Raw genomic sequence first — 24,874 nt, 5'->3', positions numbered from 1 at the left:
TGTTTACATTTCAAAGACATGATGAGATTTATAATTTCAAGGGACAGAGAAAGAGCGCAAAGAAATTTTTTTTCTAGAGTGTCAGGGTAACTGCTATTTAGAATTTACCCTCTTTTAAAAATACAGAACAATTTTCTTTCAATATCCTGATTTTTTTTTTAATAATAGCCACAAACATTTTCAAAGGAATATGCAAGATCTGAAAATTGATAAAGACAGGTGGGCTTTAACTTGTTTCTAGAGTTGTGGTTGTGGTTGTGGTTTGGTAGAGATTTGTAAAATCAGGACACGTGACCCTAATCCCCCAAAGACTGGATTATAGCCCGAATATCAAGGGATGGCCCATCTTCTTAACTGAATTTGCTTCTTTATATCAGGGAGAATTTTAACTAAAATGGGAACCAAAAGATTTACACCTTTGTAAAGTCTATATGTAGCCGTTTAATAACCTTGTTTTTCTGGGCACACAATTTAAACTTGGCTTCTATTAGCCCCTGAGTATTGGCCTTTTGCAAATCATTTGCAGGAAGGCCTAGGAGACACGGTGATCATCTATTTCCTCAGAAGGCAAAGTTGTGAACGTAGTCAAATAATCTTTCTAATTACTCTCTAAATTTGGTAGGATCTTTTGAAAGCAGACATAAAGGGTCTTTATAATTTAAAAGCTCTGCTGTTGCCCAGGGGACACTTTTTTTTTTTCCCCCCTGCAGGGGTGAGTAGGGAAGAGTGGATCTAGGTTACCACTGCCAAGGACATGGTGTAGCAATGCTGAGGCTTGACAGAGCCCCATTACAGAGCCTTGGAAATTAAGAGCATGGGCACCCCTACGGCCAGTCTCCACTGCTTTTGTTAAACTCATTTCCAGGGTTTCAGTAATTACGTGAGCAACATCTATACTCGGAACCAAGAGATTAGGCCAGTGATCTCTGTAAATCCTGTAGGGAAAGGGGAATTAAAAACAGGCAGATGCAGCCAAATTTTAAGAAGGAGAATTTGCATTAGCTGTGGACATTTCCTTTTGTCTTGTGTCTAATTTCCTTTCTATTACCTCATCAAAGGAGTCACCAAGGTGAGCCATTGTAAGACAATTGAGAGCTCTTTAAATATATTTTTCAAATACGGCCAATCTAAAGGATCCATTGTATGGCCATTGACGAGTAGGATCTATTAATAATGTCTTGAAACAAAAAGCCTTTTAATGGCTTACTCCAAGACACAACAGGCGTCCAAAGAGGGCACAGAGGATGCAGACTCCTGATCCAAAAGTTTAGTTCCTAATTAGTCTAAGAAAGCAAAGGTGTTCAACGCCCAGGCAGTAAGGATGGTATAGTGAAAAAGATGTCTCTGGTCTCCCATGAAAACATGATACACCTCCAGTCACAGACCCACGAATCAGTGATAAGCGGGTAGGCACTTCTGGAATGGAACTTTCCAGCTCTAACAAGTGGGGAAGGTTGAGATGACAAAGATTCCTATGGGCCAGAACCTCTCATGACAAACACACCCGGGAGGTGGCACAGCCAGCCAGCCAGACAGGGAATCTGGGATCCCCAGTCTATTCAACTGGCCATCGGCGTGCACCAGATAAATGTACCCTCCAATTGGTCGAGACCAAAGAGAATATTCTCATTACTCAAAGGCCAAGCTCTTAAGACACAGAACAAAACAAAAGGAAAGTATTAACAGATCTAAGCCGTGGGTCTCATGGAGCCAAACTAATTCCTAGGAAGTATTTGCTGTGGGGTCGGGGACTGTGGGTTGTTTTAGAGTGTACTTCCGTGCACAGGAGTTTTCTTTTTCCTTTTTCCTTTTTTTTTTTTTTTTTGATGTTTATTTACTTATTTTTGAGAGAGAGAACTCAAAGTGGTAGAAGGCAGAGAGAGAGAGGGAGAGAGAATCTCAAGCAGGCTGTGCCCTGTCAGCACAGAGCCAGATGCAGGGCTCGAACCCACAAGCCGTGAGATCATGACCTGAGCTGAAATCAAGAGGTGGACGCTTAACCGACCGAAACCCACAGGCGCCCCTGCACAGACGTTTTCTCGAGCTGGTGTACCTACTATCCATATAGCCATTCCCAAGAGCAACTCACCTTACCGCGGGAGTTTTCTTGAGCCGGCCAGCCCTCTAACAGCTTCTAAGTGTTCAATCCATCCTCACCAATTCTGGGGTGAGGGCTTCCAAGAAGTCCCTTAGCAACGAATGACAAGCAACGTAAAAGACACAGACAAGGGGCGCCTGGGTGGCGCAGTCGGTTAAGCGTCCGACTTCAGCCAGGTCACGATCTCGCGGTCCGTGAGTTCGAGCCCCGCATAGGGCTCTGGGCTGATGGCTCAGAGCCTGGAGCCTGCTTCCAATTCTGTGTCTCCCTCTCTCTCTGCCCCTCCCCCGTTCATGCTCTGTCTCTCTCTGTCCCAAAAATAAATAAAAAACGTTGAAAAAAAAAATTTAAAAAAAAAAAGACACAGACAAAAGAAAAAAAAGCCCATCTCTGGGAGGAAATGGATCGGTTACCAAAGGGGACCCGGCCAAATCAACCAAAGAGCCCTTTAGCCCAAAGAACTAGTTCCACAAATATTCTCTCCTGCTAATCTAAATGTCAAAAGAGAGAAAAAGGACGCTCACCACTCTTGCTCCATCAGACTCCACAGACAGAGACTCCAAGAGGCTGACGTGGTAAGAAATGTGACCTTCCAGCTACATGTCGGACGACCCAAGGATCTCTAAGCTGCTGCAGTGTCTAGGACAAACAGTGTCCAGTGAGTTAAAGTACCCTGCAGACTATGCCAGCCTTTGGGGAGCATGAATTTCTGTCTGTCCCTTCAAAGCTCCTTCTACACAAGTTAGCATGAAAAGATTTACAGGAGAAAACCAAATTTATAGTATACATACAGGGAATCCACAAATACACGAAAATGCCAAAGATAGGCTAAATGAGGTCAATAAATCATTCTCGACTAGGGGGCGGGGGTAGGGGGTTGAGATTACAGAGGAAGGGAACGCACTTCATAAGGCAATGAGAACAGATGTTTGGTCATTAGATGTTTGCACTTTCATTCACATGGGATGGGGCTTCAGAGCTGACAACCAAGAAAGGATTCTTGAGATGTTGTTGGCGCAAAAAAAGGTGACTTTATTAAAGCACAGAGACAGGACCCATGGACTGGGATTGTGAGTGACTGGTTATACACTATGGAGTAGCAGGAGTGAAGGCAAAAGGGAGGCCTCCAGAAAGACTTGCATATGCTAAACAGGACTCCTAGTAGATGCCAGGGGCCTTGCTACTGCCAAGCTAGGGTTGTTTTCCCACTAGTAACACCTTAACATTAGGACACTAGGGGGTTCCTGGAGAAACGTTATGCTCTATAATTGCCTCAAATATTTGTCAATGGGCTGCAGGTTATAAGGAAATGTAATGTTACCTGCCCTCTCCTTTAAAAAAATTTTTTTTAATGTTTATTTATTTTTGAAGGAGAGAGACAGACAGAGTGTGACTGGGGGAGGGGCAGAGAGAGAGAGACACAGAACATGAAGCAGGCTCCAGCTGAGCTGTCAGCACAGAGCCCGACGCGGGGCTCGAACTCACCAACCCGCGAGATCATGACATGAGCTGAATTCAGCCGCTTGACCCCCTGAGCCACCCAGGGGACACTACTGGCCCTTTCTTTCTTGCCTTTGTTCCCACATCACTATGGAGGGGACCGTGATGTTGGGGCTCCAGGAAACTGAATCTAAAGGTTTCTGGAGATTAGACTATTGATAAGATTGCCCTTGTAATTTACCAAGATATTTGTAAACTGATGAAAATTCATGTCCTGCAAGACTGATCTCTATCAGTTAACCATTTGTTTTCTTTCTGTTCATTTGTTATTAAGTAGCCAGGAGAGCCTGAGGAGTATCACTCCTATCCTGTGGAGGGGGGCCTGTGCTACCTTGTGTTCTGCCCTCGGCTTGCCTCATGCTCCCTCATCAGATGGATCACTCAGAAAAATCTTATCTCTATTAATAACACTTATTTTGGGAAAGACTCTACTCCCAATTTAGATTTATCTGTATGGTTAAGAGAGGGAGGAAAGTTTCTCTTGAACCTGCAGAGTCTCAAGAGTCTTCAGCTAAAAATAACCCACATGCCAGACAGGCAAGGTAGAGGGGTGTGGCCAGGCCTAACCCGAAACACTATAAAATAATCAGCACTTCTTACACAAGATTGCTTTCCTGGCATTCCAAAACAAAAGAACAGGCCTTCTAATATCCAAAATTAATCAACAAATTAATCTACATTGCTACACACTAATCATAACTTGTTCTAAAATGGTTTAACGGGACTAAAGCGGCCAGGAAGAACAGGGGAAAATTTCTCTCCGGATATGACCAATAGGAGAATAGAGCTCGAACCAATCAGGCCACACGACAAACCCACCAATCAGAAGTCTCAAAATGAATCCTACATTTGCATAAAGCTGCCTACAAATAAGCAGGATCCTGGCGCCCACCCCATTTTTTCTCCTTTCGGAAGACGACAAATTTGAAATGCCTGAGCCAGCGAAGTCCGCCCCGGCCCCGAAGAAGGGCTCCAAGAAGGCGGTGACCAAGGCGCAGAAGAAGGACGGCAAGAAGCGCAAGCGCAGCCGCAAGGAGAGCTACTCGGTGTACGTGTACAAGGTGCTGAAGCAGGTGCACCCCGACACGGGCATCTCGTCCAAGGCCATGGGCATCATGAACTCGTTCGTCAACGACATCTTCGAGCGCATCGCGGGCGAGGCGTCGCGCCTGGCGCATTACAACAAGCGCTCGACCATCACGTCCCGGGAGATCCAGACGGCCGTGCGCCTGCTGCTGCCCGGGGAGCTGGCCAAGCACGCCGTGTCCGAGGGCACCAAGGCCGTCACCAAGTACACCAGCTCCAAGTGAGTGCTGGGAGACACGATCCAACCCAAAGGCTCTTTTCAGAGCCACAGATTTTCACCACCAGAGCTGTGCGCCGACACGCGCTGGGGTCTTCCTGGGCATTGTTAGGTTACTGGGGACACCCGCGGGAGAACACGCTACCGGTTCTTTGGGAGATTCTGCCTTTGGCTCGGATCGCCGAGGGCTGTGCAGACGTCGCCAGCAGCATAACCGCCCGTGGGCAGAACGGCTAGCGCTCACTTCCCGGATCCTTACAGGTTCTGGCCCCTTTCCTAAGGCTTGCACAGGCGTGGAGGCTGCTGGCCCCTTCTCGAAGCTGACCCCGGTCGCCACATGGGAAGTGTCACTCCATGGGTGTAAGCAGCCACAATGACATTTGAAAAGCCCGCCGTGTAAGGGCGGGACTTCCTCTCCCGGTACCCCGGAGACGGCGGCCCGCGTTCTTTGTGGGCATCTGATCCTCTCACTGCCCTTCCCCACTCTTTTGCCCAGGACTCCAGGATCCTGCTTAGGCGTGTGTCCTGGGTCTTCAAAACGTGTTCACCGGCTGCCGCTCTCCGGTGAGGACAACGGTTTTTAGCAAAAGTCTTTGATCTTGCTTTACCTCCTAAGCGGCTCTCAGAAAGGTGCTTGTCATTATGTTTGGCTTTTAGGGTGTAACGTGACAATATATTCCTCTCCCAATCCCCTCCCTGACTCCCAAGTGACTTCCAAAAACAATTCTGGATATTCAAGCGCTACAGTCTCCTCACAAGTGCAGCCCCCAGAATACGAAAGCTGCCTCAGCTGTCCCGAGTCCGTCCTTTTCCGTCACTTGGCAGAATTCGTCCACCTGTTCTGTCATCAGCTCTGGTCCCCGGCTCAGTTGAGCAAAAGGGCGATCCTGAGAACTCGGGGACCCAGGGAAGTCAGAGGGTGGAGAGCAGGAAACGTGGACTCAGGACATGCGTTTTACCATCCTGATGCTGGACACCAGGGTCTGGAAGGCTAGAGGTTGTGATCACGTGACGCCAAAGAACCTAAACCTGAAAAATTAAAAGCAGAATTTGTCTCCTTCCCTCATTTCTACAGACCCTGTGACGTAGAGGCTTCCTTCGGAAAGTTAGATGAGAAAGTTTGGGTTCGTGGCACCTTCCCTGTAAATGGAAATACCAAGTACACCCAAGAATCCCTAACTCTGTCCTCCAGAAAATGCACTCGAAAATCACTAACTCTGTCCTCCAGAAACTCCTAGCCAGCCTTCCTAGCCAGTCTACCTGGTCTCCCTTTATTCTCTCAAAAAGTCAAAATAAGTATGCAACACCCCCCCCCCAAAAAAAAAACAAACAAGTATTTGTTTTCCCATTGCCAAATGTACAACTGCATTTCAACTTTTTGTGATCACCTTGATTTCAGTTTGAGGTAATACTAAAACTCCTCTGTCCGTAGCGAGTCTCCTTTTCATTCCAGGGAAGTAGTTTTGTGAGAAAGCGTACGTGACTGTGTATTATTCTTTTCCGTGTCTTTCAATGACCTCCGTGCTGGCTGCACGATATCAGACATCAAGGTTCGTAGACAGCCACTCACTGAACGCTCAAACCAAGCCTCAATGGATGCTTTTCCTCCCGTTTTTTTGTTGCTTTGCTTTTTGTTTTGTTTTATTTCTTGCTTTTTCACACTTTTTGGAATGCCCCCTGACCTCTCCAGCCTCCAGGCCTTTGCAACTGTTCTCTTCCTGAAATGTCCCTGATTCCACTTTTCTCCCCAACACACAGTTTTGTAATCAACAACTCTCCCTTCAGCTAGCTCAAAACGTTGAGGAAGCTTCTGAACTGCCCTGTTAAAGGCTCTCACAGCTGTAAAGAACTGGCCCTATTCTCAGCCCCAAATTCCTTATTACTGACTGGCTGGAACCCTCAGGACTAGTATGGTTGAATCAGCGCCTGCTCCCTGAGACCAGCAATAAAGGATCCCTTCTCTACAGCACAGGCAAGGAGGGAGGGGAGACCTGAACAAACCCGAGGCTGGATTAGGAGGAGGGGAAGTGGCACTGACTGCCTCAAACAGACACCTCTAGGCAGAAACAAGGAACATCCATTTGTCGCATTGGCATTCAAGTGCCAAGCACTGAATTATGCACCCAAGATACAGAGCAGCGCTGCTAACCTTGAGTGTGCTTCAAAGTCACCTGGAGGCTTGTTAGAGGACAGAGTGCTGGCCCCACTCCCAGAGCCTCTGTCGTCTCCTTAGCTCTGAGGGATATCTGGGAACTTGGCTTTCGAGCAAGTTCCCACAGATATAAATACTGCTTCTAGCTGCTCTGCTCTGAGCACATCTGATACATGGAGAACAAGCTGACCAAAGCCCCTTCCTGCGTGGAGGTTTCCGGTGGTAAAGATGAGGTTATGCTAGATGAGGACAGAAAAATCAGAAAGCAGTTGAAGGGATTTCTTTCCGCATTTTGTCAAATGGTGATCGATTTCCTCTGTGTGGGGCGTTAAGCGACAGCAGTAGGCATGACAGACGAGAGACTGCTCTGTGGGGCTGAGATCCTAGCGGGAGAGGAGAGAGAATCAACACACTGATTCCTCAACTCGATCATTCCAAATAGGAGTTCTCACTGCTATGAAACTATGGGAAATAAACCAGGTGCCGTGATACTGACCAGGTGAGGGAACCGAGGAACCAGGGGATACGACTCGACTCGCAGGCCAAGAGGCTGTTGCTACAACAAAGCTCTAAGGCAGGGAGGAGTCTCTGCTCAAAAATACAAGTTCTGTGAGCTGGGAGAGTAGTAAACAAATATGAGGTGTTCGGGGAAGACACTGAGGGTTAAAGGGGGGCCTGAACATGTTGGACCTTAAGCGCCAGGAAGGCACCCAGACTTTTATTGTGTCGTGAGAATCTATTAGAATTTTATTTTTTTTTAATTTTTTTTTTCAACATTTATTTTTGGGACAGAGAGAGACAGAGCATGAACGGGGGAGGGGCAGAGAGAGAGGGAGACACAGAATCGGAAACAGACTCCAGGCTCCGAGCCATCAGCCCAGAGCCTGACGCGGGGCTCGAACTCACGGACTATGAGATCGTGATCTGGCTGAAGTCGGACGCTTAACCGACTGCGCCACCCAGGCGCCCCGAATCTATTAGAATTTTAAAGCATGCAGGCTGCTGTGTGGGAAATGGGATTTATGGGATTAAAGGTAGAAAGAAGCAGAAAACAGAATTGAAAAAAGATCTGGGTTTCATAGGTGAAGAAACATGTTGCTGACATTTATTGAGCACTTTCCATGTGTTTAAGAAACCATAACAGTTTCGGGGCGCCTGGGTGGCTCAGTCGGTTAAGCGTCCGACTTCGGCTCAGGTCACGATCTCGCGGTAGGGGAGTTCGAGCCCCGCATCGGGCTGTGTGCTGACCGCTCAGAGCCTGGAGCCTGTTTCAGATTCTGTATCTCCCTCTCTGTCTGACCCTCCCCTGTTCATGCTCTGTCTCTCTCTGTCTCAAAAATAAATAAACGTTAAAAAAATAAATAAAATTAAAAAAAAGAAATCGTAAGAGTTTCTTTACAAAGGTTAACTCATTTAGTGCTCTCAACTTCCACGGATTATCTAAACACAACTATGATCTCCTTCTAATCGACTGGGGATGAGCAAGGTGTGGGGCTGGGGTTGGAAGCAGAATGTGTGCCCCAGCCTGTATGCTTAACCACCGCTTGCAGTGCTGCTGAAATTCTTGCATAATTACCAAGAATTCTAGGAGAGGATGAGGTTTCAGAGACTGGGACATGGCAATGTTTAAATCCCCTAAAGCATCCCACGAAAGGTAGCAAGTGAGTAGTTGTACATGTGAATCTGGGAACCGGAGCAAAGTGGGGACCGAACATAGAAATTGTGACAAGAGTTTGGAAATAGAAATGTTATTGTTGTTGGCATGCAACGGAATTGGAATTTTCCCATGGGTAAAGAAGAAAGGAAAGAAAAGAAGATGGCCAAAGATTCTAAACGGTGAGGACAAAAACCAGGAGATTAGAGTCACAGAAGTCAAGAAAATAGTGTTTCAGGAAGGAGGACGTGACCAGCCTGGTGTGATGTCTACTGAAATGACAACATGGGAGACCTTTGCATATGGTAAATGGAACCCACTGGGCATTCGAGTTACAGGGAATAACAGGCAACCCAGACATTTGGGACAGCTTCAGGACTCAGGATTGTTGCCTTGACTCTGGGACCCAAGTGTCCCTACTTTGTTTCGCTCCTCTCTCTTAAGCCATCATGTGATTGACGCTGGCATCTCCCTAGCTGCATCTAATAGATTGCCTTTTCTAGAAACTAGGAAAAGGGACAGAACAGAAAGAACAGAAATAGACATGAGTGCTCAGGGTGTGCTAGGGGAACGTCTCTTTCAAAAGTTTTTTTTTTTATATATATATTGTTTAAATAATATCAAAACACAGAGTCAGGTCTCCAGTTTCTTTTTTTATTTCTTAAGGAATAATGGAAATTTGTAAACTTAATATATGAATTGCTCAAGGACGTAGATGACTGCATTCTTAGGCCTTGTTAATATATTTTTCAAGACTGGCGATGGAAGTTCAAAGGGCCTTAACTAAGAAGATTCATGGACTTCTTCCTGAACCGGGCTGCAAATCCATGCCTCATTGTTTTCATTTACTCCCAAATCTTGTGTGATTCAGTCAGCTTGGACTTCAGGCCTCTGAAAATCATAATTTCTCAGATGGGGCTAGCTTGCATTTCCAAACTCACTTCTCGAGAATAGATACGCCTACGGCCCGTAGTGAATAAGCTAGGATATTATCGTTCAATATGCGCTCTCTGTATTATGTCTGCCCTTTCCTCTCTTCAGTTCTGCATCTCTAGATCCCAGATCCTTAAGTCCTAGACTCCAGGTTGTTGACAAGAATCCAGGGAGCCCTGGGGTTTCCTCGGATGAGCCTCGGAGGGGACGTGACTCCCATGAAATGTCTATGCCCACATGCATATTTTCTAACAGATTCTTGAAGGAGTTATTCATCCACTTATTGTAAAGATCAACTCTGCTAAGGGAGGACAGCACTTTCAAATATTCAGATTACAGCTGCCTAAGGTATGTGGACAGTCCATGCATTTCTAACATGAGCTCTTACCCTGCGCCCTGTCCAGAATGGAACACGGCACAACACATAGGAACACAGGAAACAGACCCATTTGGAATCAGCTTTCCTTAAAGGGCTCTCAGGTGGACAGAGGACTGTCCACACTGCTTCATAAACTGAGAAAACAAATCCGTGTTTGGTTTGTAAAGTGAAGGGCTGTAACCGAGACTCCATAAATTATCTTAAGAACAATTATTCATGTCACAGGACACATCTGTTGTGATTAACTCAGCTGCTGCTGATCAATCCAGGACTCTCCCTCGAGTCGTTGTTCTGCTATCCCCCAGGCCTGAGGTCTTGTGAGGACAAACAAGATCAATACCTTATCTGGAGGCAAGAGGGGAGGTTTTAAAGCCCACACCTGGGAATGAGTTCCGCTGACTTCCTGACTCTTCCACGTGCTCACCTGTAGCCAGAAAGGCCAGCTCCTGTTGCCTGGGGTTAGAAAGCTAGTAGTCCAGCTATGCCTTTATTATGCTGAACAGCCTTCAGTGGATAAAGACCAGAGTATATTGCAAAGATCCCCAAGACTTTTCAAAAAAACAAATACACCAGGACATCAGAAGATAGAGTGAAACGCTGGCGGTTAGTACAAGGTTTCCAGCAGCTTAAGAACAGGAGACAGATAACCCACTGCAGAACAGCGTTCCTCTCAATAGCAGACAGGCTGAGAAGGCGGGGTTTCAATCACGAAGACCCGGGTTTGAAAAACTCACAGGATTATGGGGGGGGGGGGGGGGACGTTGGAACGCTCATCTGTAACGGAGATTTAATTGGAAAATAGGGAATGGTGTCTGAAGACTGAGATGAGCCCAGACTTGGTAAAACAAACCTGAACAAGGACAGTTGCCAAGATGCTTTTGAAACCGGGAAAAAACGGGTCCTGGAGGAACACGGCCGACAGAAAGCACGCAGGCGATCTCTCCACACTATCTTTCACGGATTGAACCTCACAGTCTGGAAAAGATTTAAATAAACACCAGAACCAAAAAGCGTGCCAACTCCTTCTGTGACTAAATAGGCGGCCCTGAAAAGGGCCTTTGGGTGAGAATCGCAGGCTTTTGATGGCAGGAAGGAAATACTTAGCCCCCGAAGCCGTAGAGGGTGCGGCCCTGGCGCTTGAGCGCGTACACCACGTCCATGGCCGTGACCGTCTTGCGCTTGGCGTGCTCCGTGTAGGTGACGGCGTCCCGGATCACGTTCTCCAGGAACACCTTGAGCACCCCGCGGGTCTCCTCGTAGATGAGGCCGGAGATGCGCTTCACGCCGCCGCGCCGGGCCAGCCGCCGGATGGCGGGCTTGGTGATGCCCTGGATGTTGTCGCGCAGCACCTTGCGGTGGCGCTTGGCACCACCCTTGCCCAGGCCCTTCCCGCCTTTGCCGCGACCAGACATCGTCACCACACCACCGCAACGCTACGGAAGCACCACTCCCGTCGGCGCCAAGCAGCCCTTTTATAGCAAAGTGCCGGACCTGTTTGAAAACCCCGAGAGCAGGGGCGGTAACCACACTCTGGGCCCGCCCATCGCTCGTGTCTCCTTTGCTGCGAGCGGCGCCGACCGGGCGGGGCCCCTGAGCAGGAGTCTGGCCCGGAGGGGCCTCCGGGAACCCTCCCGGCTCCGCGCAGCCTTGCAGCCGGCACTCCGGGCGACGCTTCCTACACCTTCCACACAGAAGCCTCACGCTTGCCCCTCACGTCTCCCAGACCAACCCGGAAATGCTCACCGAATCCTCGCCGTCGTCCCCGAGACGCTTGAGGTCAGCTTTGACGCTAAGCATGTCTTTATTGCCAAGTGTCTTCTGGTCTTCTCGATCGATGGATCGAGGATCTGTGTCCCTCACCAAGCCTCGCTGGATGCAAGTGTCGAGAACCCTGTGCTGCCTGCCGAGTCTCCAGTTTATGATCGGACCGTATGGTTCCTTAGGGACAGCTTCTGGCTGCCACTGTCCCTGCATCACAGCCCAGTCCTCCCCCCAGTCGCACACGCGGAGTCAAGCTCTGGAGACAGCCTGCTGCCACGCTCTCCCTATGACCTGGGCGGTGTCTGCTCGGCTTCTTCTTTGCGAGTAGGTAAGAAAGTCCAAGTTCTAGAGCAGTGAAGCTTCGAGGAGATTCTGCATGGAAAGTGTTGGAGGCTGCACGCAAGCACTCACTCGACATTATTATATGTTGTGAATGCTCTCCGCTCCTCTCCTCAGTAGTCACCCCTCTAAAGTGGGTGCAGCTCCTAAACGAAGAGCGCACCCTGGTTTGCTACAACGCTCTTTTGACAACTCCTTCAAATAATAAACACTTACACAGTTGACCTGCCATTCATCCCTTTGAGAAGTTCCCGTTGACTTCGTGTAGATGTGGCCTCTCCTCCAGGCTCTGTGAGCAGCACTTGCCTCATTGAAGCTTGTTTTCTGACTTCCTGGTGCACGGGGACAAATTCCAGAGCGGGGCTTTTAGCCTCGGCTACAATGGCAGGCTTCAGGACTTCTAGGAACTGGCAGAGAACAACAGTTCCGTCTTTATTTGCGCTATTGACCAACGGAACCCTGGCATTGTCTCCACTGAGGCACACAGGCAGCAAACAGTGTGACCGGCAGGACCCGCGATGTATTCTTCTCACTGGCAGGTGCAGCTGTCAGTATTGCCAATATCTTTTAAGCATATCACCCCTTCTACACTGTGGTAATTGTTGGTCACGAAGGCAACATTGGTACTTTAATGTATTAGTAAAGAAACACATATGTGAACACTTCAACAATTTTGGGTTTTGATAAGTTTGATTCTGGAATTTTAATATAATTCTTTTCCTTTATAAATTCTCTGTACATCATTTAAGAATTCATCGTACATATATAAGCTTCATGGGATATCCAAAGAAGTCCATGACACGAAATGATCACTGAGCTTTGGGCTCAGAGCTTTGGGCTCTTCAGAGCTTTGAAGGACTCTGGGTTTGGAAAATATGCAGACAGGAGCACTGGGAAATGCCGTGAGCATTGGAAAGAAAACCATAGGTTAGTAACAGTAGTCAGACGTTGTGTAAAGGTACATGGCAATGGTTTCTCCACCACAACAAAGAAGTTATTTCCTCACCCTCTTTTCTTTACAGACCTTATCTTGGAGAAAATAGTGTGTCTGTGTTTTCACGTTTCCCTTAGGAACATAGAGAAATTTTTCTATGGATTAAGCCCCGTCTCCTGTTTTTTCAGTAGAGAGATATTTCCTAGGTTGAGGAGATATAGTCTGTATATAATATATTATTATCCAAGTCATCTCTAGGTGTGTAAAAATGTCCCTCTGGAATTAGCTCCCCGGTCTGTCACAAGAAACACAGGACATTGTCACCCCTGACTATCCAGAGATAAGAGGAGTCATAGTTTCATTTGCTTTGCTATATGAGACATGTGATATTTTTTCTCCTAATTGTAGTCACCACTGTGCTGAGTTATATGAAAGGAAATCTGTTAATACTCAGTATTATGTGTTCCTCTCCGTCCTCTATGTTGCTACAGAAGGGTCATTTTGTTGACACTATTCTTTTACTTCTCCAACATGTGAAGGGGACAAAAATGCATAAGTTTCATATTCCTTTATCATATCCGGTAGGATATGGTTGCTGAAACATGCATCCTTTTGTACAAATTGATGTAAGCATCAAAACTCTCTGAGGAGAAATGTGGTTGGCCCACTCTGAGCCTACTGGTAAACATTGGAGGCATCTATTTATTTCCAAGTTGCTTGGACCTTCAATGGACTAAAAGTCCCCAAACAAATCAGGTGTGGCTCACTTAATAAAGAATGGGGGTTTTATAAATAGAATTTACAGAGATGACAGGTGGAAGGTTATCTTTTGATTGGAAACTACGTAGGTGAGAATAGGTTATGTAGAGAGTATAGACAGAGTGTATCTGGTATACGGAGGTGCAAAGTCAAATAACCAGCAGGCACCCAGAAATACAAGTTTGACATTTAGGCAAGAGGCCAGACCCGAGGGAGAGACTTCAAAGTTACCCATAGAAAGGTAATTCCTGAACCCATGAAGGGGAATGGAGCAGTACCTTGGAGACTCCCTACATTTAGGTGGCCAAGAGACAGCCCTTCCTTTGTTGGTAAGGCACCTCCATTATTTCCCAGATCCGGGTTGCAATTCTGGCTCTTGTCTAGACTGGCCACCGTCACAGCCTTCTTACAACATGGCCTCTCTGTAATTCATACTCCTCTTTACTATCTATGAAGATTCCTCAAGTGAGTTTCAAATTCAACCATAAGAATCAAAATCTCTTAAAAGGATTAGGAATACATAAGTAAATACACAAAGTAAAAATGATTTCTGTTGAGCTGATTTCCCATCTCATCGCACCCATCTGAGTTGTGTTAACATTTAGTCTTTAGTAACATTTCTTACGTTTTTCACATTTCAGTTGAATGCGCTACAGGAAGTAATCAGTCATTTCTGGATTTTGAAGGGATCAAAAAGGAGTGTGAAACCCTCACCTTTTGAGCTTTGCTCTGTGTGTTCCCAGCATTTCTTACTTTCAACATCCTAGCAAAACACAAGACGGGTACATGCTTCAAAATAAACGTGTTAAAGAGAAAGAATTTGAAGAGTGATGAAAATAAAAATTAAATGCCTTTCTACCATAAACATGTTTCCTATTCAACATTAGTAATACAAACCTATCTCCTTCATAACTAAGAAATGTACTAGTGAATATAAAACACGCTTTTATAAAAATTGCCCTTGTCTCAAATGAACTGTGCGTGGAAGTGTAAGAATGCATGTGTGTGTGTATGAGTGTGTGTGTGAGAGTTGCATGTGTATATTCCTTTTTTTTTCCAAATAAGCCTCAATTTTAATAAGTTCCTCTACATACACATTTGCTACTGAAAATTGAACTACCACAAAAAACTTTTATTACAACTCTAATTTTTGAAACCCAGAAAATCTAGCCCATGCACTCTGCCATGACTATAATTATTCTCTCTAGCCAAACCACCCATAGTCTCTCTATATTCCTCCTGCTCAAGTCACTTGGCTTCCAATTTGATGTTACGGGTTTTTTTGTTTTGGTTTTTTTTATGTTTTTATGGTTGAGAAAGAGCATGAGTGGGGGAAGGGTAGAGAGAGACGCACACACACAGAATCTGAAGCAGGCTCCAGCCTCCCAGCTGCCAGCACAGAGCCCTACTCTGCAGAGCGACAGTCGGACGCTTCACCCAACTGAGCCACCCAGGAGCCCCATGTTAGGTTCACGGATCTTCATGACTTCGGGCTTCTCAAACACCCAGGCAATACTCAAAACCTACTAGGACTTCCTTGGGTCATATCAAAAAGTGGAACTAAAGTATATTGAAGTCACTCAAATGCAAACTACAGGATTCCTCACAAAATATTGGTACCAAGGTAGAAAGGACAACACAGAGCTAATATCACAGATTATCAAAATACCATAGTTTGTCTATGATAGAGCAGCTCTCCCAAGCTGCTGCATACTGATTCTAAAATTACCAGCAAGAAAAACACCATATAAGGTTTATGTTTACATAGACTCGATGTCATAATTATTCTCCGTGCTGGTATCCTCGGGCGGTCTAGGATACAGGCAATAATGACATCTACATCTAGATCTTTCTACTCTGGATTCATCCGTGGAACGCTGGTTGAACTAGCGATGGTCTTTAATAAACCACATCAGCCTTTCCATCATTTCTTTCCCAGCAGTTAACACAGTCCTTACTCCACCCCTCCTCCTGATGCTGAGTATTTGGGCCACAAGTCCCTGTGGTTCCTTCTCCCTGCCCTGCTGTTGGGGTGGATATTCTGGTAGAGGGGAACGAAGTTTGATACTAGGGTCGAGAGTCAATTTACTAAGGTTCTTTATTAATACTTCAAAGATGGTTTGACAGCTGAGCCTCCCTGGGAATTTTCTTCACTGGCCATCTGAGAAGGTTCCGGGACACAGGATGGGTAAAGCTTCGTTGGCAAATCCATCGAAAGCCAAGTCTCAGACCGAAGCTCCCTCTAGACCTTTGGATTTCAGCAGAAAGTAATGAGCACAACTAGCTACAAAGTAGCCTGGAAAGAACGAGATAGCCCAGAAAGGGCGAGAAACACTGAGGCTCCAACAAACCATGGCGAGAAAAGAAAACACGTGTATATTCTTTGATTCTGTTGCTTTATTAGGTTGCCCAAGTTTATCTTCCCCAAGCATGGCAGATTTCTGTACTAAAAGCTTAATAATGTTTTAATTACCGATCCCCCCCAATAAAGTCAGTGTAAATAAGACATTTTTTACACCATAAAGGAGCCTCTTTTATAGCCCTCCTAGATAACCTCTGTCATCATCTATGGGAAACATAGGCCAGACAACCAGGTCGGGACCACACACTGCTACATTTCCCATTTTCCTCAACAAATCGGGAATGCTTGAAACCCCCAAAGTAACTAACCCCCCAAATTGCCACTAAAAGCAATGATGAAGGCTTTTTGGACAAAGTAGTGACTGTCCTTGTCAGTACAAGCTCTTATTACAACCGTCCTTTACTATCACTCTTGCAGAGAAATGGGGAAAGAGCCTGTGCTAGTTCCCTTCATATGAACCAGATTTTCCGGCTCAGTCTCAGTGAGAACTAAGCAGTTGTTGAACGTTCGAGAAGCCAAGAATGTACAGACTGTTACGAGAGAGCAAGCTAGTGACAGCACAGACGAGAGGACTTCTATTTTAAACGAAACTCGTGAAGTTGTCTCCCTGACCTGTGCATCTCTCAGAGTGGCAGGGGCTTTTGGAAAAGGCTGGGACTGACGTCGTAAAACCTGGAAGAAGAAAACAGGCAGATCTCAAAGCACGAGCTGTCCCGCGTCGCTATACAATAGAGTCGCTGTGATCCCTCCACGGGAAATTTTCATTTTTTTTGCTTTCCTCAAGGGTAACAAACACAATTCCGGGACAGAGCTGAGACTAGGTTGCGGTCAAGTGGCAAGGCTGAGCTGGGAACCAATCAGCGCGCCGCGCCGTGCTTGTATATATATACACACACACACTCCAGGGCCAGGCAGCTCAACGCCGAGACTTTATTATTATTATTGTTTTCTGTACCTTCCGCCAGCCGAGCCCAGAATGTCCGAGGCCGCGCCCGCCGCGCCCGCCGCTCCGGCCCCCGCCGAGAAGACGCCCGTGAAGAAGAAGGCCCGCAAGTCCGCAGGCGCCGCCAAGCGCAAGGCGTCCGGGCCGCCGGTGTCCGAGCTCATCACTAAGGCCGTGGCCGCCTCCAAGGAGCGCAGTGGCGTGTCCCTGGCCGCGCTCAAGAAGGCGCTGGCGGCCGCCGGCTACGACGTGGAGAAGAACAACAGTCGCATCAAGCTGGGCCTCAAGAGCCTGGTGAGCAAGGGCACCCTGGTGCAGACCAAGGGCACGGGCGCCTCGGGCTCGTTCAAGCTCAACAAGAAGGCGGCTTCCGGGGAGGCCAAGCCCAAAGCCAAGAAGGCGGGCGCGGCCAAGCCCAAGAAGGCTGCCGGGGCGGCCAAGAAAGCCAAGAAGGCCGCGGGGGCCGGCACCCCCAAGAAGAGCGCCAAGAAGACCCCGAAGAAGGCGAAGAAGCCCGCGGCGGCGGCGGCGGCGGCCAAGAAAGTGGCCAAGAGCCCGAAGAAGGTGAAAGCTGCCAAGAGCCCCGCCAAGGTCAAGGCCCCGAAGCCCAAGGCGGCCAAGCCCAAGAAGGGGCCGGCAGGAACTCAGAAGTTTGGCTAACTGAGAATACCTAAAGGCTCTTTTCAGAGCCACACAATTAAGCTTATGCAAGGACTCGTAACACTTGGTTTCTCCAGGATCTTTCACAATTTACGAGAACAAGAAGAAAGCACTATCTCATAGAAAAGGTCACTGGCTCTGAAAAGAGCCTTTAGGCATTAAAGTTTTCACTGGCTAAAGGAACTTAGGCCCGTTCCCTATGGATGCGGCGCGCCAGCTGGATGTCCTTGGGCATGATGGTGACGCGCTTGGCGTGGATGGCGCACAGGTTGGTGTCCTCGAAGAGTCCCACCAGGTAGGCCTCGCACGCCTCCTGCAGCGCCATCACGGCCGAGCTCTGGAAGCGCAGGTCGGTCTTGAAGTCCTGCGCGATCTCGCGCACCAGCCGCTGGAACGGCAGCTTGCGGATCAGCAGCTCGGTGGACTTCTGGCAGCGGCGGATCTCGCGCAGGGCCACCGTGCCGGGCCGGTAGCGGTGCGGCTTCTTGACGCCGCCGGTGGCCGGCGCGCTCTTGCGGGCCGCCTTGGTGGCCAGCTGCTTGCGGGGGGCCTTGCCGCCCGTCGACTTGCGCGCCGTCTGCTTCGTGCGAGCCATCTAAAACTTCCCACAGCAGTTAGCTGCGGGAAAATGCAACCATACCATCCTCGGCTACTATATACAACGAGACTCCCCCTGTTTGGACAGGTATTTGTTTCCTATGGCTCCAAGTGAAGACATTGGTATTGACCTTCACTCCCTGATTCACATGACCTCTAGTACATTTAGACCCAAAATTAACATCTTCCACAAAAAAAAATAAAAATAACAGCTTCTTCCGATCCACCACTGCTGGTGTTTTCAACACTTTCCGGCCTCTACCTTATTTACAAAGATATATCACTTATCTACCTCGCCTGTTTCTTCACAAAGTTCTTTGGCTTTTGAAAGCAGAATCTAATACAAATTATTCCAAAGCTATCTATTGTTGGCTGAATAACAATTTAAGATATGACCTCTGAAACCGGCTTTCTTTGGATCGTTTTGAAAAGACACCCTATAGATGTTACTGGCCAACTAGGTTTTTCTTTTAAGTTTGTTTAAGAGAGAGGTGGGGGGCAGAGAGAGAATCCGAAGCAGGCTCTGCTCAGGTGGCCGAGAACCCCACGCCTGGCTCCAACTCGGGAACTGTGAGATCATGACTTGCGTCCAGTCAGACGCTTAACCCACCGAGCCACCAGGTGCCGTGGCAAGGTAGTATTTTACCTTAATTCCACTTTAGGAAGACAAATTACATGTCTATTTCTTGATGTCTCTATTCAAACTCAGATTTTTTAGGTATGTATTTATACAAGTCCTGAATGCACCGGCCATTAAGCCTGATTTGATTTCATATTTAATGTTGTAAGGTTATAATATTATTAACACGTACTTCCTTTACACAAACCGAAGTTTGTGTAAAATGGTGTTGAAAGATACCCAGAGTTGTAAGTGCTACAACATTACTGTGTGTTCTTAGTACTGATTGAAGGACAACGGGTTCTAGGGCATGAGTTGTATTTCGATTGGCAACTGATTAGGCCCAGGCCCCAAGCTCATTAACGCTGGATCTGGTTTGTTTATAAAGTGTGAATTGCAGGTGATTCTCTCCATTAAAAGGCAAACTGCTTTCAATAGCATACAATATTAAAGGTCCAGTTCTATTGTCCTGTAGGTCACTAACTAGATTTGGATCTCCATTTCCAACAAAGAGGAAACATCAACCTTCCCATTACCTGATGGTTTACAACGCTGGGGACTGCAGCACTGATCTGTTTAACCCTTGTGACACATCTCTACATCCGTCTTAGTTTACTAATGGGAACTATGTTTATGGTAACTCTAGAGTGAATGGCTTGTTCACCTTTGTGAGGAGTTGGGAGCACGTACCCCTATTCCTGGATTGACGAACTACCCTGAAGGGCATTTCCAATTAGCTACAATTAAGAAGGAAAATGTAAGCCCTTTTCATGAATACGGGGGTGGCTCTGAAAAGAGCCTTTGGTTAAAACTGTCCCCTCAATGACCTAAGGTGCTATTTTTCCAGTTTACTTGCCCTTGGCCTTGTGGTGGCTCTCGGTCTTCTTGGGCAGCAGCACGGCCTGGATGTTGGGCAGGACGCCGCCCTGCGCGATGGTCACGCGGCCCAGCAGCTTGTTGAGCTCCTCGTCGTTGCGGATGGCCAGCTGCAGGTGGCGCGGGATGATGCGCGTCTTCTTGTTGTCGCGGGCCGCGTTGCCCGCCAGCTCCAGGATCTCGGCCGTCAGGTACTCCAGCACGGCCGCCAGGTACACCGGCGCGCCGGCCCCCACCCGCTCGGCGTAGTTGCCCTTGCGGAGCAGGCGGTGCACGCGGCCCACCGGGAACTGCAGCCCGGCCCGCGACGAGCGCGTCTTGGCCTTGGCGCGAGCCTTGCCGCCCTGCTTTCCGCGTCCAGACATTTTAATACTCTCCAACCAGTTAGCTTGGTAAGGAAAAGTGAAATGGGGGCTCAAATCCTCTCAGCAAATGAGAAGCAATTATACTTGCAAGCCGAATTGTAAATGGCGCGTTTTGATTGGCTTAAACTATCCAGAAGTTTGCAACCAATTACAAAGGACGACTAACCCCACGCAATTTTCACGTCACTGCCTTACACTTTAGGACAATTTATCCAATCAAAGTCTAACTCGTTTAACGCCTCATTCGCACAGGCGCCCTACGAATATTATGAATGCTAGAACCAGGGCACATATTTCTTATCTCAGAAGTAGAGTTTTTCATCGTCATGCCACACCCAGCGAAGTCTTCCCCGGCCCCCAAAAAGGGCTCCAAGAAGGCGGTGACCAAGGCGCAGAAGGACGGCAAGAAGCGCAAGCGCAGCCGCAAGGAGAGCTACTCGGTGTACGTGTACAAGGTGCTGAAGCAGGTGCACCCCGACACGGGCATCTCGTCCAAGGCCATGGGCATCATGAACTCGTTCGTCAACGACATCTTCGAGCGCATCGCGGGCGAGGCGTCGCGCCTGGCGCATTACAACAAGCGCTCGACCATCACGTCCCGGGAGATCCAGACGGCCGTGCGCCTGCTGCTGCCCGGGGAGCTGGCCAAGCACGCCGTGTCCGAGGGCACCAAGGCCGTCACCAAGTGCACCAGCGCCAAGTAATCCTGACAAAATGTCTTCGTATTGAACCCCAAAGTCTCTTTTAAGAGCCAGCCAGTTTTTCAGCGAGAGTTGTAATGGCTTTAATAGTTTATGTGACTGCTCAAGAGGTTTTGTTTTATTTTGCTGAAAATATCCGGCTTGCCTTGTGTGGCACCAACACCTTAAAGCACACATACATTGTCACTGGTAGAGAGAGAAAAATGTCCAACGTAGTCAACGGTGTCTTGTCTCCACCGCCCATTTTGACTAAAAGCCTGGCCAAAGTGGTGACAAGTAAGTTTCACTTAAGCTGCTGTGATGCGGTGTCCTTTACACATAGTTTCTGTGAAAAGCAAAGAGGGCTTAGATTTGGTAGGACTGCTTGGTTAGTGCTATGTTGTGGTAAAAAGAAACTGGTTGCTTTCCACGTTCATCATTGTACCCTTCTAGGAGTTTTATTTGCTTAAGGCAGTATAACTTGCAAATAATAGTGGGAACGGGCCTATGCAAGAAAACTGAAAAATGAACATCACTGACTCCAAGACGGGATCACTTAATTGTACTGAGCATTCTCCGAAGGCTTGTTAAATGAAAGGTGATCGTTGGCAAAACGCCACAGTAATGATGCCGTCCGTCCAGGAAAGAAACAGCCTTTATATTGATATTTTGGTGTCTCTCCCTTAAAATTGTTATTTTCATCCAGGGTGGACTTTGTCAGGTTTTTTTCTATCTTGACCAACAAAAACTCTTTTTAATTAAAAAAAAAAAAAAATTCACAGGTCATTGCAGTTACACCGCTGCCCGGGTCCATACAGATATATAAAATGGTAATGAAAATATGCACTTTTCTGCCTGTTGTTAGGAAACTACTTAAAGTTATAAACTGCCATGAATCCATGAATGACATCCTACATGACTTAAATGCGAAGAATGTACGTACAAAACATTTTTAGGAGTTTCACCCAGGTCGGAAAAAAGTAAAGCTATTCTGTATTCTTGTTTAATTTCTTTCATGAATAACAGACTTTCTACTCCCCACAGAACACAGATGCACACACACAATACAACATACACAAAGAATATGTAAGCCTTCAAGCAATTAACAAAAGCAACAAGGAGAGAAAAGTAAAAGAAAGAAAACTAAAACTGCCAGATTGGGCAGTTTATACTACCGTAGTCAATGATTGCTTTATGTAGTAGTCCCAGAAGGAAAGAAATATCTAAACAAAGTATATATGACTTTCCTGGGGTACAGGAGCGCCCTGAGAATATGTACGACACTGTGCCTACGCGTTCTTCCCCCTCACAGAGCAGCAAATATATAGCGTTCTATCAAATTCTGAAAACACTATGAGCTACTGCGCTAGGCAGAAAAATGCCATCCCAATTATATTTAATTTCTAATCTCTACGGATCTGTGAATAGGTTAGGGTCCAAGACAGAGGGCAGTTAAAGTTCCAGATGGCATCAAGATTGCTAATCACCTGAATTTTAAAAAGGGAATTTATCCTGGATTACCCAAGTGACCCAATGAAATGCCATGGATGCTTAGAATTGGAAGAGGCAACCTGAATACAGAACCAGAGAGATAGCAGGGGGCTGATGTGGCCGGAGACTTCTGGCTTTGAACACAGAGAAAAGGAATGGAAAGCCAAAGAAAGGAGATAACTTGGAGCAGCTATAAAAAGCAAGGAAACAGATTTGCTCTGAGAGACCCCAGAAAGGAATGCAGAATTCCTGACACCTTGACTTTCGTTGAGCGAGACCCACGCCCAAATGCTGTTTTACAAAATTAGGAAATTATAAATTTCTACAGTTTGAAGCCACAACGTTTGTGATAATTTGTCAGACCACCAGTAGGAAATGAACACATCCACGCAGCTTAAGAATTATTGATTCCGGATTCAATGACATTCTCTAAAATTAGAGTAGATAAATATTTAAATTTAAATGTGTAGATGCACGGAAATTCTCCCTAAATATTGCAGACTCCCATAGTTTTGAAATGTCTCTAATTTTAACGGCGGCAACTTCCCATTCCTTCTTTGCTAGTGTTCAAAAGGTCTGGATTTATCAGCAGTAACTCTTCTTCTTTGAGTAACACTTCCTCCACTCACTACAGTTGTATTACGTCTGATCATAATTCTTCTTCAAAAAGTTTGCATATGTTGCATGTAGAGGAGTGATGGAAAATTTTAATTCGTAACGTCCATGAAAGCCTTATGAATTGTAAAGCCCTCTCGAAGGCGAGTTTTTACCATAATTCTTGCATTTGTTTTCACAGGTGTCCATCGAATGGTTTATTTTAGTCATTTATTATGTAGTGACATGCTCATTTTATAAAGTAAGACACAGTGGGTGTGAGAACCAAAGTTGATTTACATGGCAGAACATGCCAACCAATGTCTTCTGACTCAAAGATGTCTAGAGAGAATTCAGACACTTCGCATCGAATACATTTCTCACCACTTTTATTAAGGACCTTAACATAGATTATCTCCACTCTCCAGCACTAGGCTCCATATCTCATCTCCTTCCTTAGTGCCTTCTTTGTTCAGCTTTCCTTAAGTGTACGAGTCGGCCAAAAGAGAAAACCTTGGTTGGCCTAGGAAAGGAAATCCCACATCCCTACAACTGTCAGCTGACCTCAAATTCAATTCACTTCTGTATCCTGGAATAAATACTTTCCCTGCCTGGAAGAAATGACGCTGATAAACCTGAGACCGGCAATCCCTTGAAAGCAAGAAGGGTATCTTCTATGATTACCAAAGTGCCAATGGAGAGAGGAAGTGCACTAACCAAATGCTTTCCAATGTAAAGGAGTAATGGCCCTTTAAATCAATGGAGGCTGAGGGCCATGCACCATTCAGGAAAAGTTTTCAATTTTCTGGATTTTTACAAACAGAACTTAAAAGTTACACACGTTGCGGAATACTTAAAAGCCGAAACTAAGGTATTCCCAGAGACAAGTGAAGGAAAAAACAGTAGCCACATAGAGGGCTTAAGGCACACAGGAAACAAGTTGTCAAAAATTGTAAGGTTGGAGAACAGGCAAGGTGGAATTCAGCGTGAGAACGAATGGGGGGGGAGGGAAGAAGGGGGGGTGGGACACAAGGGTGGAAATGATTCTGGGAGCGTAGAAGCCAGAGAGGGTGGACGGGGTGGTGGCATTGCTGTTGCCAGAGTAAGGCAACTGCTAAGGTTTAAGGAAAAGGGAACTTTCTTTTCACATCTCCCTCGCTGTCTCCAAAACCTTTAAAGACCCAACTGCAAATTACATATATGCAAATTTCCAGGCCCCGTATCATGTTGGGTAGGAAAAGTGTAGAGAAATTCTGAAGTAAAGGACATGCTTTACCAAGCACGGAGGAACAGGTCATGTTTCTACTTTAAAGAGTATCTAAGAAAACGCAGAGACAAAACTGAGAGTATGTGCAATTAGAGAAATCCTTAACGTGACAACTCTTTAGATGAGAATTGAAGTGGCTCTGAAAAGAGCCTTTGGGGTTGGGTAACAGGACGCTTACTTGGCAAGTCTACTTGGAGCTGGTGTACTTGGTGACGGCCTTGGTGCCCTCGGACACGGCGTGCTTGGCCAGCTCCCCGGGCAGCAGCAGGCGCACGGCCGTCTGGATCTCCCGGGACGTGATGGTCGAGCGCTTGTTGTAATGCGCCAGGCGCGACGCCTCGCCCGCGATGCGCTCGAAGATGTCGTTGACGAACGAGTTCATGATGCCCATGGCCTTGGACGAGATGCCCGTGTCGGGGTGCACCTGCTTCAGCACCTTGTACACGTACACCGAGTAGCTCTCCTTGCGGCTGCGCTTGCGCTTCTTGCCGTCCTTCTTCTGCGCCTTGGTCACCGCCTTCTTGGAGCCCTTCTTCGGGGCGGGAGCGGACTTCGCGGGCTCTGGCATCTCAACTAACAACTCAGTAGACGGATTAAACAAAACTAAC

General features: G+C 46.9%; 6 protein-coding genes across 6 annotated transcripts; 3 read left to right on the top strand and 3 right to left on the bottom strand.

Annotated features, from left to right (window-relative positions):
* The first annotated feature begins 4,485 nt into the window (after positions 1–4,485).
* On the top strand, positions 4,486–4,954 carry LOC147580668 (histone H2B type 1-C/E/F/G/I). Its single transcript, XM_086706057.1, has one exon. It carries the CDS (start codon positions 4,528–4,530, stop codon positions 4,906–4,908), a length of 381 nt encoding a protein of 126 aa, XP_086562183.1. The 5' UTR covers positions 4,486–4,527; the 3' UTR covers positions 4,909–4,954.
* A 6,101-nt stretch (positions 4,955–11,055) lies between these two features.
* On the bottom strand, positions 11,056–11,487 carry LOC112853488 (histone H4). Its single transcript, XM_025917034.2, has one exon. The coding sequence runs from the start codon at positions 11,429–11,431 to the stop codon at positions 11,120–11,122; it is 312 nt and encodes a 103-aa protein (XP_025772819.1). The 5' UTR covers positions 11,432–11,487; the 3' UTR covers positions 11,056–11,119.
* Positions 11,488–17,037: 5,550 nt separating this feature from the next.
* LOC147580666 (histone H1.4-like) lies at positions 17,038–20,248 on the top strand. Its single transcript, XM_086706055.1, has 2 exons — positions 17,038–17,767; positions 19,890–20,248. The coding sequence occupies exons 1-2, from the start codon at positions 17,151–17,153 to the stop codon at positions 20,116–20,118; spliced, it is 846 nt and encodes a 281-aa protein (XP_086562181.1). The 5' UTR covers positions 17,038–17,150; the 3' UTR covers positions 20,119–20,248.
* Positions 17,081–19,804, bottom strand: LOC147580667 (histone H3.1-like). The gene has a single exon (XM_086706053.1). The coding sequence runs from the start codon at positions 18,370–18,372 to the stop codon at positions 17,962–17,964; it is 411 nt and encodes a 136-aa protein (XP_086562179.1). The 5' UTR covers positions 18,373–19,804; the 3' UTR covers positions 17,081–17,961.
* Positions 20,249–20,545: 297 nt separating the features above from the next.
* LOC112853486 (histone H2B type 1-K-like) lies at positions 20,546–22,013 on the top strand. Its single transcript, XM_025917031.2, has 2 exons — positions 20,546–20,992; positions 21,271–22,013. Exon 1 carries the CDS (start codon positions 20,561–20,563, stop codon positions 20,936–20,938), a length of 378 nt encoding a protein of 125 aa, XP_025772816.1. The 5' UTR covers positions 20,546–20,560; the 3' UTR covers positions 20,939–20,992; positions 21,271–22,013.
* Positions 22,014–24,341: 2,328 nt separating this feature from the next.
* On the bottom strand, positions 24,342–24,866 carry LOC112853476 (histone H2B type 1-C/E/F/G/I). Its single transcript, XM_025917018.2, has one exon. The coding sequence runs from the start codon at positions 24,832–24,834 to the stop codon at positions 24,454–24,456; it is 381 nt and encodes a 126-aa protein (XP_025772803.1). The 5' UTR covers positions 24,835–24,866; the 3' UTR covers positions 24,342–24,453.
* Between the last annotated feature and the right edge of the window lie 8 nt (positions 24,867–24,874).

This window comes from Puma concolor, chromosome B2 (genome assembly GCF_028749965.1).
Source record: "Puma concolor isolate L17-30 chromosome B2, mPumCon1.1.hap2, whole genome shotgun sequence".
NCBI lineage: Eukaryota > Metazoa > Chordata > Mammalia > Carnivora > Felidae > Puma > Puma concolor.
The sequence above is the reverse complement of the archived record's forward strand: the minus strand, read 5'-3'. Positions and strand labels throughout refer to the sequence as shown.

Coding starts and splice junctions, on each gene's coding strand:
- LOC147580668 (XM_086706057.1), top strand. CDS start 4,528: ATGCCTGAGCCAGCGAAGTCCGCCCCGGCCCCGAAGAAGGGCTCCAAG.
- LOC112853476 (XM_025917018.2), bottom strand. CDS start 24,834: ATGCCAGAGCCCGCGAAGTCCGCTCCCGCCCCGAAGAAGGGCTCCAAG.
- LOC147580666 (XM_086706055.1), top strand. CDS start 17,151: ATGTCCGAGGCCGCGCCCGCCGCGCCCGCCGCTCCGGCCCCCGCCGAG. Junction 17,768..19,889: donor GGGCCGGCAGGAACTCAGAA/GTTTGGCTAACT, acceptor CTTGGGCAGCAG/CACGGCCTGGATGTTGGGCA.
- LOC112853486 (XM_025917031.2), top strand. CDS start 20,561: ATGCCACACCCAGCGAAGTCTTCCCCGGCCCCCAAAAAGGGCTCCAAG.
- LOC112853488 (XM_025917034.2), bottom strand. CDS start 11,431: ATGTCTGGTCGCGGCAAAGGCGGGAAGGGCCTGGGCAAGGGTGGTGCC.
- LOC147580667 (XM_086706053.1), bottom strand. CDS start 18,372: ATGGCTCGCACGAAGCAGACGGCGCGCAAGTCGACGGGCGGCAAGGCC.